This window comes from Anastrepha ludens, chromosome 6, assembly GCF_028408465.1.
Source record: "Anastrepha ludens isolate Willacy chromosome 6, idAnaLude1.1, whole genome shotgun sequence".
NCBI classification, from domain to species: domain Eukaryota; kingdom Metazoa; phylum Arthropoda; class Insecta; order Diptera; family Tephritidae; genus Anastrepha; species Anastrepha ludens.
Window position 1 is genome coordinate 60,864,342 of NC_071502.1, and position 13,155 is coordinate 60,877,496.

The following is a 13,155-nucleotide window of genomic DNA, read 5'->3' on the forward strand; positions in this document are numbered from 1 at the left end:
GACATAAAAAAATGCAGGATGCATTGAAAAGTTGGATGATTTCAGAGGTCCTCTAAGGTGATTATGGGAATATTTAATGTAAGTGAATTTATGTTTCAGTGCAGCGAAGTGCGGAAAAGCGCAATTAAGTTATACGAATTGTTGTGATTCTCGCAATGCACTGAAACCACTGCGTTTTCTTAAAGAGGCGTTGAAAGTTCCAAATGCTTTTTGAGAATAAGTCCGCTAGATATTGAAAAAAGCAAAAAAAAAAAACAAACGTTTGCTAAGTTAATAATTTAGCGTGCAGATACAATTCTTAACGCTATTAACTTTCTTCCCATCTCTATAGCTGCGACCAAAGTAACTTGAGTGGAAATCCCTTCGCTTGTCGTGCGTTCTAATTACGTAATGCTCTATAATGAGGCCTCCCATACAACAAAGTGGGATTACCGAAATTTTTAGTTCCATCTTCATTGATCTTTGACCTGACCAGCCTAGTTATCCAACATGGCAGCCTCATCTCCTATTCGCTAATTCATTGAAAGCCAGCTTAGCTGTCAGAGTTTGGCAAGAAACTGTGTAGAGATGGATTCACTACTGAAACAAAGACTCGCCCCTCTTTTTACTGTTAATAAACCTGAAATACACTAACAGTAGTCAGAAGCCCGCAAACGGAGATTCAGGGAGAGTTATTTCATGTAAACTCCACTGCCAACTTTGTGGTTTAGCTTTGAGCCATAGGTGAGGATAAGGTGTTAAATCTAGGTCCTTAAAACTTTCCCATTCATTCCTCTCGATAATTTTTGTAAGAAACTTGTTTTCAAACCGGAAAAGGAGGACAGCGTAGTGCAGCTAACCGAAGTTTGTCAGAAGAATATGCAACTCTTTAAAGTGATCAAACTTAAGGTTCCTCCTGATTCGAATTACATTCGTCCTGGCTCCGTTGTAGCTCTTCTAAAGTTTGCCATATACTCGTATGTGGGGGGAATATTTTTAATGATTTCTTGTATATGAAAATTTAACTGCTTTTTCGCGCATCTTTGTAGCCGGTAAACCAAGAAAGTAGTCAGCCAATTGAGCTCAAACTAACGGAATAAGCTTGTCTTCAAACCAGATTGAACAAAATCTTAGGACTTTGCGATAGGAATTTATCGTCAAATTTGGCTCAAACTCAAAGCATATAAGTATGAAGTGAAATATATAATATTTCGTTCCAAAATTTACTCGATAGGTGGCGTTTTGGTCGAAAAACCTCCAAAAATCGCATTTAGGGCTCGATTCGGCTGAGATTCGGAATATATACAAACTACATATTTTATCGTATAATTGACTATATCGTAGTAAATATTCGCCGCCACGACAGTCAACTACATGGAGTTCTTTTTTTATTTACTTTTCCATTAATTTCATATCAGATTGAGCCACAGCGTCGCAAAGCCAGGTCGCGCTTGTATGATACTTTAATATAAGAGAAAATAGCATTCATTTTGGGCTGATATGTCGCACTACAGTTTTTAATTTATGCTGGGGTAAATGATGATAGAGTCGTCTGCTCCGATTTATTTTTTTTAGTTTATTTATTTTGAAAGTTTAGGCAATACATTTTTTAAAAAAGTTTTATGAAATATATTGAAAGGAAAAGTAATTTCATATTTGATTTCATACATCTTCCTATATATTCTTTTGACCATAGAAATGCAAATTTCTTTTAAACAAGTCTTTCATATTCTAAAATCCAAATTAAAATTCCCAATACAAATTTTAGCAGAATAAGTTTTTGTTATCCTAAACTCCTACTATGTCCTTCTAAACAAGTCTCACGAATACGAGGCTCCAAAATTTCATTAAGAGTATTAAAATAGAGAATCAGTGAGCTAGTTTCCACCGAAATTTCAATATTGTAGAGGCTCCACATACGGTCAAGTTTTGACTATTTATTTATTTATTTTTTAATTTCAAGTTTGGTTCTTTTTTTGGTAAAAATATAGTTCGCTCATTAGAAAATATCATAATAATCCAAGGTTCAAATTTAATTTGAAATTCGAAAAATTTTCATCGTAATTTTACAATTTTTAATAATTTTATAGAAATTCGAAAAAATTTCATCGCAATTTTTAATCAGAATTAAAAAAGGGGGAAAAATATAAACCAGATCCATATCTAAAAACTCATATATAACTTTTTACGACAGTCTAAAGAGAATTTGAAAAAAATCATGCAAACAATTAACGAAAATAAATGTTTCACTTTTTTCCAAAATTAGGGTTTGGAATTTTAAAGTAAATTGAAGTTATACATTTTTTTAAAGGAATGCATACAAACGATCCAGAATCATTAACAAACGTCGAAATAACTAAAATAAGTAAATGTCTTCACACTTAAATGTATTCACACTCGTCAACATATTAATTGTTCATTCAAAAATGTCATCAAGCGCAAGGGCCACAAATATCGATAAATTTCGGTAATAAATTTGGAAAAAATTTGACGAATTGTACGCTCCAAATTATTTGAAAAATTTGGAATTTAGGATGGTAGCTTCCAATTTTGTATTTCACAATAGTATTTCATTGAAGTACATCCATGTGGAAGCGCATGCATTGACAACAACTTCATGTCAGCATCAATTAGCTCGGGCATGTTAAAACGCGTATGCAATAACGAGTACGTACATGTGTATGTAATACTGTATAATATCACATTTGCAATTCACATATTTATGTACTTAGCTTCAACAAGCTAACAAACCGAGACAATAAACACATACACACACACACACACTGACCAAAAGACTCACCCACCATTTGCATAGAGGAAGCCTTTCGCCAACTTCAATTCGCTGTCGATTTCCTTGAGCAGATCACTCTCGGACCAACTGCGCCGATTCGGCTCCAGCAGGAAGCGTGTTTTCTTGCAGGTGCGCATATGCGGCGCTGGTGGCCGGCTGTTGCTGTAACTATTGCTCGCTTGGTGGGTGTGCTCGTGGCTGTACGGGTGGTGGTGGTGATGATGATGATGATGGTGATTATGTTGATTGTGATGGTGTTGGGAGTGTGAGTGTTGGTGATGATCAGCATTTATTTTGGCTGTCGATGCTGCACACTGCTGACCATCGACACTTCCACCGTATCCACCTACGCCAACAACACCATCATCACCGGTGGTGCTTCTGTGCTGCAGTTTGGCGCGCGTCTCGTAACTACTGCGATTAGTTGACGTTGAAGTGGAAATACTCGTATGACTGCGCCGTGTGATTGCTAAAGTGAGTTTGGCATAAGAAAATAAATAGAAGAAAAAAAATAAAGAGAGAAAAGGTAAAGTTCACAAGAAACTTGACCATTGGCAATGCTAAATAACAACCATGACACGTACAGAAACGCATGTATGCAGGTATGTATGTGTGTATGCTTTTGGAATTTAGGTTTTTGCTTCTGCAGAATGTACGAAATTTCGTGCCAATATACGGTGGTAGGTTTGTAATTTTGAATTTTTGAATTTTGGTTTTTTTCCAGATTTCTTGAAAGTGTACGTCAGCTTAGAAGACTTACGTAAGTACATATTTTATGGAACAATAGGCATGCAACATGGAATGTTTAGTTTTGCGGGGCAAAAATTTTGATTTTCTTGTTATTCTATAGCCAAGTCCGTAAATACATAATTTCTGCATGTCTCCCAGGCACAACAAATCGATTTGCAAGCTTGCGGTTTTTCAAATTTTATAACATTAAAATCTTTTCTTTGCCGCCACTTGTACAAATATAGGTATGAATGTGTAATTGTTTACAATTTTATGCTCATTTATTATATTTTTCTTCAGCTGTTCATAATTATTGAATTTGTGGTTCAATGATCTAACCGCCTGCCCATCAAACCAATTAGCGTGCCTCAAGTGCCACAAAAGCCGCTGATCTCTTGAACGACCAAATTGAAACTTCCTTTTCATGCGCGTTTTTATCTGTTTTTACTTATTTTTTTACTTTTCGCGTTTCTTACGCTGATCTTCAATTTAGGTCTCTCTTTCACGTAGTATTTGTTGAGACGATCGCGTGCTTGAGCGTCGGGTCGCGCTTTAGCCGTAATTGACTGCCACTGCAGCGCGCGTCTCCACAGATGTCACGATTTAATTTTTGTGTTTCATATTTTGCAGACGCTTCGGAGAATACACACAGATGTATGCATTTGACTTTCGAGACTTTTCATTTTCTTTTTTGTTCTCGTATGTTAAATTGCAGATCCGCTAATTGTTTGCTTCATTTCTTTACAATTTCCGTTTCTTATTGCCGTTTTTTGTTAGCGCGCATGCATTGGTCACGTCCATATGATGGTGCGTACAATAGGAGGAGCCCCTTGTTGTTCGAGAATGTTTTTATCAATGAACGCCGTAATAATTGTGCCACCAGACAGGCTGTGCGTACTATTACAGATAAATTCGAAGGAACATTCCTCCGAAACAAACCATATTTCAGTAAGACAACCCACCGAGCGAAGTACTGAAGATATTGCAGCCGTTTGTGTTTTAGTTTATAACGAACCAAATCACTTGATTCCATGCAGCTCACAGGAATTAGGAGTCTTTTAGTCCACATCAGGTCAACCTTACAAAATCAATGCCTGTACAGGAAAAGTCGTCCTAGATACTTAAGGGCGTTATTACTTAGGTAATTTCTGATTAATTTGGTTATGTGACGTGATGTCCCAAACATAACTGTTTTTGAGATATTCGTTTCTAGGGATTATATCAAAACATATTTTCTTTCTGCGTACGTCGACTTTAGTTCAGGTGTACGATTTTTTTCTAGTTTTAGTTAAAGAGTGTGTCAATTAATAAAAATCATCAATAACATTTGAATAAATAAAAAAAAAAATCCGATTTTTCACTAAGTGTTTACTACTTCAAATCAATAAAAAAAAATTTGGCATGGAAACTATTCTGAAAATTATTTTGAAAACCAATACGTCTTATTAGCTCTCCTAAAATGTGTAATATTCTAAGAATAATGGAATTGAATAGACCCAGTCCAACATAATGAAATATCGATTCCAAACACTAGCTGGTCGAGTGAAATTTTTTTTGCGTCGAGAAACTGTTTTTAATCGTTTTTTTGTTTTGTTTCTTCTTCGATGTGCCTTCTGACTGTGCGATTTGGTTCGTGAACTGGATTTTGCTGTCCGCTTGTGAAGGTGGCGATGTATACCAATGACTTCATCTAGTATGACTTTCCCAGTGACCCTGTTTCATGCCTATAAATAATTTTGATGATATTTAAGAAAAACCTTCGGAGTTTTGTATAACTCCGATTTATTTGAATTTACTATGCGTATTTCATAATTTTGATAATAAATATTTGGTATTTTAGTTTGATGTAACCAAAAATATTTAGCAAATCGTACGATTTTCAGCGCGTGCTTGATAAGTGGGGCGCGGAACCTTTCTGATTGAGCGCGCAAAATCGGCATTACGCCCCTTTGAAAAATGGCTCAGTGCTTTTTTCTGTTTGGCAAGAAAACGCCAAATTACGCTGATTTATGCAGAAAAACACTGTGGAAATATTTATTATTTTGAAAAAAGGTTAAATTTTGAAAATAAAACTCCCTGATTTCCAGTTTACTCCAAATTTTATTGTTTGATTTTTCTTCATGATTTATTTTGGAAAACAAATTGGTTCAAGCTTTGCTTTCTTCATTTCATTCAAAAAAATTGTATATTTGAAAGAATGCGTGATATTGAAACAAGGAACTTTCGCCATTTTTAATCAAGCCTGGTATTTTCTATATATAAAGTTTTAGTGTTAGTATACAAGTTCTTTCGCTCACTGATTCCAGTCTATCTTGAAATTAAATGATGAAAAGGGAATTGGATTGGGCATATTTCCTATAGAGAATACGAGTATACTGCCAAAATGGCTTTTCAATGGAGGCCACAAGGAAGCCAGCGAAGAGGACGCCCACAACAAACTTGGATGCTCACAACTCTAAACGCGAGCTCTTCCACTGCCTGGAATGAAGTTAGACATATATGTAGCAGCTGACAGACATCGTTAGAGAGCCTTTGTTACCGCCCTATGCTCCGACTAGAAGCGATAATATTTATGTGCAGAGAGATGTTTTTTTTTATAGCAGCTCTTTATTTCTTCTTAAAAATGTCATCTAGAAGTTTATATTTATTATCAAAGAATATATAAAAAATGCATGCATTAGTAATTTAACGGTACTATCTGATAGAAATATTTATTGTTTAAGTCTAGTCTTGAATAAACAAACTAAGAAATAAAAGGCACCTAAGTAAAATGGATTCGGAAGAGTATAGGAAATATTCGATTTTGTAAACTAGTGTCATTGTGTTCTGTACTCTATACTTTGTACTCTCTTATTGCTTCTATTTCTTGTAAATTCAGTAAAAAGAAATTATCACGAAAGTTAATGAATCACCCTAAGCATTTCTCCACTTTTGTGTAGAATGAGAACAATGAAAAACTATTAATTAAACAACAAACACCTATGTATATACAAATAGTAAGAGGCTAGATTAATCTGATTCTGGGATTTCGAAATATTATGTATCCATTCAGGATCATATCAGGATTTCCTTTTGTTAATCACATTAGTTTCATTATTCTTAAGGCCTATTTCAACTTGGGCTTTTTGCGATTTTAAGCTCGAGATTCTAATAATCTTTCTAGTAGAAAAGCGCTTTATAGCTCTCTAGTGAGGTGAAAGTTGGAATTGCCTTAGTAATTTGGTACCAAATTCGCCCTATTTACTCGTATCTTTGTCCGATTTGCTCTGCAATCTCTTCAATTCAACGAGCCATGTCCATTTTATGGGGCCCGTATGTTAATAAAATTAAGTTCACTTTTCTCAAGGCGTATAATACACTCAATGATGTTTATCAATGGGATTGCCTGTAGTATCATTTATTGTCCAGATCTACTGGATCAGATAAGCTTCAATAATCCCCAAAGGGTTTTGCGTTTTCACTTTCCGTATGCTTAAATTTTTAAATCAAATTATTTAAGTTATGCAACTATTACCAGATCTTTTAATGAAATTAATTGAATTTTTAAAGTCCCCAATTCAATTTAACCCTTCCTAGATCTCTATTTTTAACTAGACTGGAATCGCATTTCCTTTAAGTCATTTTGTTATTCTAAAAAGAATTTTATTTTAAATAATGTTTAAAGAGCAACAAGCGTCTGTTGATGTTCCACACTTGTTGTTATAAATCCTTATATACCCTTGTGGTTATAAATTTGCATGTAATTGACTAAGTGCGATCTCACATGTACTCCGGAGGAATCTATGGCTCGCGCTTCTTGTGCCTTTAGCACATCTCCAGAGAAATTTGGCATCTCAGTAGTTTACGAAAATTTCTAAACAAATTCTAATTCAACGAACATTTTGCATTCCCATTCAGCTATTATTCCAAGTGAATTTATCACCATTCTGCAAATTTTGAAATCTTTAAACTAGTCTTACTATATTACGTATCTCTATAAATGGAGACTAAATGAAGTTATTGTGGCATACGCTTACGACTACGCTTACTTGCATAATCCCAAACTATACACCGTCAAGCTCGAATACAAAATGTATTCTGACTTTTCACTCTCTCTAAGACGCCCATATACTTGACTTCTGCAGAAGCTGTCTAGATAAAGTGGAGGAAGAGACGATTCTGCACTTTCTGTTTTTCTGTTATGCTCTATCCACACGACAGTTTACAAGCTTAGATGTAAAATCCTTTGATGAGTTGGAAGAAAATACATACAAAAATACATTTAAAAAGGAATCCGTTGAAAATTATCGTTACTTTCAAAGTAACCAAAAAAATGGAAATATGTAGAAACACACAAAAAATTAGTTTGTTTGCCTTTACTAAATACAATAGCTCGTAGCGTTTCGTTGCTATTGCAAAACAATTCAAAACAAACATACTTATATACTAACTTATATAAGTAAATACATATAGGAGGGAAACGATTCTGGCGGTGCTTCACTTAGCTGTAAGAGGCCCTGTGAATGACTCAAATGTTTCAAGTATTTTTCAGCTTATACATTAAATTTTTCATCCAAATGGACTTTTGAAACCTAGATTTGCATTATTTTTTTAAATAAAGTAGGCACGTGAGAAACGAACTCGAGCTGTGATATAAATTTTAGCCAGAATATTTCGCCGCCGTTTTTATGCAAGTAACTCGTTTTATAGCACAAAACAGACTAAAATTAACTGGCAGCATTCATGAGCTAATAGCTAAAACGCAAACAATTACGACATCAACTATTAGAGCGAGGCAGTTTATATTGGAAATTCCGATTTTCAAAAATTAAATAACGGATATTACCCAGGCATTTAAACATCTATACATGGTGATAGTTTTGTGCTGTAAGAGTATAACATTGAAGGAGATAATGCGCCTTGCTCCATTGGCGATAAAGAAACCAGGACCATATACAGTAGGTTCTGTTTTTATGCGACTTTTTTTATGCGATTTTATTACATTATTTCAGATTTATGCGGTTTTAGCACTTTTGAAACGTATCTATAGTTTTACTATAGAACTTGTAGCTTTTTTTATGCTGTTTCTTGCGGAACGTATCTACCGCATAAAAACAGAACCTACTGTATAGAGTAGAATGGGGGCACAATAGGTAGGTGGGGTTTTCGTCGCACTGTTTTTGCAGAGGTCACTCGTCTTATGTGAATTGAATACGTGGTGGGGAACAACGTTCGCGACTTTCATTTCGGCCGTCACCATTGATTAGTTATCCTAGTTCTGGCGTCGTTTAGTTTTTTGTGAGCTTTTCTCCGACATAGCATTTTTTTTATTCTACGGTGCAATGCATTTAATGTATGTAAATATTTGTCAGGTGAGTTTTATTTTACGTAGAAAATAATGCTGAACACGAATAACGTGTTAGTTTTTTGATATTTTTGTTTTAAAAAAAAATATCGACACTAACATAAAACATGTGCTTGGGGGCACTATAGGTCAGCCTTCTGGGGGCATTATAGGTCACTACTTTTAATTGAATAAAATAAATTTTAATTGTTTCTGCAGCAAAATGGTGCGTAATTATGTGCAAAAAACGCCGAAACGAAGTGAAGAGGACGTAAAAAACGCAATCGCGGCAGTCCGAGATGGCGCTAGTGTTCGATCAGCCTCTAAACAATTTAAAATTCCGTTCGAAACCTTACGTGCTCGCGTGATGAATTAAAGAAAAATTCCTAACTTTTATAATATGTGCAGTGTTCATACTCTATAAATAAAAGTTAAAACGTTAATTTCCAAGCCATGTACATTGTTCTTTTCCCCTCACATATAGTGACCTATCGTGCCCCCCGATTTTAAAAATATCGAAAAAAGTACCTTTGTCTTATTGAATGCAGCTTCCAAAATATTTAGCCAAACATAAGTCAGTATAACCAAAATGTTAGCAGATAAATAACCTTTCAAAATCTTGCTTATTTTTCAAAATCAATGCAAAAACACCGTAGCAAGAGCTCTCCAAAAAAAAATGACCTATCTTATCCCATTCTACTCTACTTGGATATTTAATAGAGCATGGCTAAGAGAAGTTTGAGTTCGCTGAGTTCCATATATACATTTATTAACTTGACTGGAGAATACTTCGTTTCTTAATTTTATTCAATACTGTTAGGCTTATGGCAAAAGATTGACGGAACCTGCAATAGTGAATAGTTGAAAAGCAAACATCACAGATATGCAGACTAATAACGCTAAACTAAAAGAAAATGGAATACATTGCATCAAAAGCATTTAGCGCTATGACCTGAAATATCTATTGTGCTCCCTTTATGGATTCAGGGAATTTCTTTGAGCATATCTTTCTCAATCAGTTTTCATATTTGTCCTATTTTATTGAGTTTACTTCCTACTCTGGCGAAATAGGTTATAGGGACGATGCCAGCACATATTTGGCGATTCCATTCATCTCGCTACATAATCTGCAAGTTCCATTGGAGTACATAACATATATGTATCTACAATGCGATGATTCTAAAATTATTCTTATTACATTCCATGCATTTTTAAATAGTTTTAGATTAAAACGGCCTGTCATTTGTTTTCATTCAGGTAACCCCGTAGATTGTCCCAGTGTGATCTTTTTCGACGTTCCTCCACTTATTGATTAAGTAGTATGACTCTGAGCCTATAAATAAAGAGTGCGCCCCATAATACACTGGCATGATGGCATAACTCTGGATTAATTTAAATTCCCATACGATGTTGATGCATTTAATATGATTATAAAATATTTGAAAAAATTTTTCACATGCGCGATTTCAAGTGAAGTGGCAAAAGTATTTTGGTCATTGTTGTAAATGAAAAATTGTTTATTTGTAGCTTTGTGCATGATAAGAAGTAAACTGAAAAAATGAAAAAAAATGATAATTTAAATTTTGAGAGTTTTATTGTAGTATAGAGTTTTTAAAATGAAATATTTATCTTCGGTTATTTTTTATATTTTTATGAATTTTATTCTTTTTAATTTTCTAAGATGAAATATGATTAAAAAAGATATTTTTTTTTAATATTTGCAAATAAATCTTACAGATTTTTAATTTTCCAGTATGAAATGTACTTAAATAAATATATTTTTTTGTTCACAACTTTTGCAAAAAATTTCTTTTGCTATTTTTAAAGAGCAAATCCCTCAAAATTTGTTCTTACTTTTTTCATTAACAGCTGAGACTGTTATGAACAGTAATTCCACAAAATTCCGCAGCAGAATTCCCATAATTTTATGCACATTTTTTGGTATTTTTGAAAAACACCCCCCTCAGAATTGTGTCTTACTTTTTTCATTAACAGCTTTTCGAGTTATGTGCATGCAGCGTAGCAGTAGAAAATACCGTGTAGCTACTTACGCTTCGTTCGATTTGCAAACAGAATTAAAATTCGTGTAGCTCTTCGCTAAAGAAATGTTTTGCTCTTGTTTTTGATCCCTAAAATGTCAAAATCTATAAACAAAGATTGACAGTTAGAGTAATTCAAACACAATTTAACAGTTTAGAGAGCAAATATATATTGTACAAAAAAACCAAAGTTGATATTATCTATTGGATATGGCAACAAAATGGTGCGGAAGCGCTAGTTGGATTTTGGAAGAATCAGCACTTTAACCAACCAACCAACTATCTGTTCAATGTGCCTTGATTTCATGTATATTTACAAAGAAAAATACAGAAAAAAAACGAAAAAAATTATCTTAAATATTCGCATTTTCACGAAAATAATTTATTGCAAACAAATATCAATAAATAAAAATATCATTTGCAATTCATGTTTGCCCGCCCATCTGTGAGGTAGTAAAACGAAAATGATAAAATCAAGACTTTTCTCGCTTGGTAAACATGCAAAAGCTTAGCGAAGCAGCTAGCGAAAAAAAATTTCAAATAAATATATAAATATATATTATATAATACATACGTACAATGGTAAACAAATCACTCAAAAGTCAAAAAACAAAAACAGCATTAATTGTTTTTTTTTTGTGTTTGGTTGGTTAAAACAATAAATATTTTTTATTCAACAAAGAACTGCATTAATATTATTACATACATATTATTAAATTAAGAGCATACATATGTAGATTGGTTTTCTAAATAATATGTATTACAAGCAGGTTGGTTTTATAATTTTTATAGTCGTTTTTTATTTTATAAATATTTTTTCTTTCATTAGTATAATCGAATTTTTTACATTTACGATACATATACAAATTTTGTTTCAGAAAAAGGTTTCGTTAATATCGTTTTCGAGAATATCGTCTACATAGTATTAATTTAAAAAATAATAAAAAGTTTTTAGTAATTTTTCATTAAAATAATATTTTTTGATTGTATATGGTAGTAGTAGTAGTAGTAGTAGTAGCGGTAATAGGTCTAAAACGATACGGGGCGCATTCACGGGGTTCATGTCAATCAAACGCAAGTCTCGTGATGCAAGTTGCAAGTGGCGCTAAAGTTGCTACAGTTCGCTATATTCTTGTTGCTTGTGGCATTTGCGTGTATTTGTAGGTATGCGCATTTACAAATGAGTACATAGTAGTAGGTCTATGTAGTGTGGTCAAAGCTTCGCCAGAATCTTTCGAATTCATCGTAAATTCGGCTCCTGAACGGGGAAGTGGCAAACATCTCGTCAAAGGAGGGCGATACTGGTAGCTTGCTAAAGTATGTTGCATGGGGTGGTGCTGTTGAAAAGGGCGCTGTTTCATCAGCGAATACTAAAGCGAGCAATTGAAGAGAATATATTAACGGTTTTAAGTTTAAAATAACTGATTTCACTGTTAGAAAAAATACTAAATGACATTTGTACCCAGATACTGGAGTTGAAGTTGAGAAGTATTTACAAAAAGCCACGTATGTATGCATAGATGAATTACATTGCCGATGAGGTACCGATGAGAAGAGTAGTTACAGAATTTGGAGGTAGGAGGGTATCTGGATATTTGGAGAGTTACATAAAGCATATTTTACACCAATGTATGTATGTATGTTGACAGTTTTTGTTCGAATTTATGCGGATGAGAAATTTAAGTACTTTAATATATTGTTATTATTTTTCTTCCTAATTATACATATTGTAATATTGTAGAATATATTTGAATTAGCCTCTTTAAATGAACAATTTTTTGGCATGTCTAGATGATTTGATTGAGAGAAATGAGGTTTATGCGGCTGCGAATCGTGAGTGGGCCTGGTGCGATTTTTTTTTATATTTTCCTTTAGAAGATAAACAAGTTATAAATATTTTTTTAATTCTCAAAACAACAAAAGCTTATTAACATTTTTTGCAAGTCTTTTGAAAATTTAGTTTTCTACTCTAATGTTTGCTCTAATTTTAATCTAATGAAAAGCACTCCAGATGGATAAGCCGACTACGATCGCAGTACCCAAAAAGCTACCAGCCCCAATTATAGCAGGCAGGGTTGCGGTGGATTCGATAGATTCAGTATTACCCGTTTCAACGACATTGTCGCTTGGAGCAGTAGTTATTGGTGTAGCTGTAGTGTCAGTATCGGTAGCAGTAGTGGTAGTGGTAGTCGAGGAATTGGAGTTGGATTTGGAGTTGGTAGTAGTAGTACTAGAAGCTGAAGCAAATAATTTAGGAGTAACTTGTATGGTAGGAGCGTTCACACATTGCATGC

General features: G+C 33.9%; 2 protein-coding genes across 19 annotated transcripts in view; both read right to left on the reverse strand.

The window, feature by feature from the left end:
- LOC128868776 (sorbin and SH3 domain-containing protein 1) overlaps positions 1 to 13,155 on the reverse strand; it is a 139,151-nt gene that overhangs the window by 83,856 nt on the left and 42,140 nt on the right. For 16 of the 18 annotated variants that reach the window (XM_054111283.1, XM_054111260.1, XM_054111263.1 and 13 more), the window contains one exon: positions 2,784 to 3,239. The exons of the other annotated variants lie outside the window; for them this stretch is intronic. In XM_054111283.1, the coding sequence (XP_053967258.1) occupies positions 2,784 to 3,239 (456 nt within the window). The remainder of the gene's footprint in view (positions 1 to 2,783; positions 3,240 to 13,155) is intronic. 18 annotated transcript variants of the gene reach the window in all.
- Positions 11,527 to 13,153, reverse strand: LOC128868783 (integumentary mucin C.1-like). The gene is made up of 2 exons (XM_054111292.1): positions 12,967 to 13,153; positions 11,527 to 12,231 (listed from the first exon to the last, which is right to left on the reverse strand). Exons 1-2 carry the CDS (start codon positions 13,151 to 13,153, stop codon positions 12,062 to 12,064), a joined length of 357 nt encoding a protein of 118 aa, XP_053967267.1. The 3' UTR covers positions 11,527 to 12,061.

What these genes read in the sequence shown, in the direction of transcription:
- LOC128868783 (XM_054111292.1), bottom strand. Translation starts at nt 13,153, where the DNA reads ATGCAATGTGTGAACGCTCCTACCATACAAGTTACTCCTAAATTATTT. An exon ending in CGACAATGTCGTTGAAACGG is followed by an intron (nt 12,232 to 12,966) that starts GTAATACTGAAT and finishes TGCTCGCTTTAG; the next exon opens with TATTCGCTGATGAAACAGCG.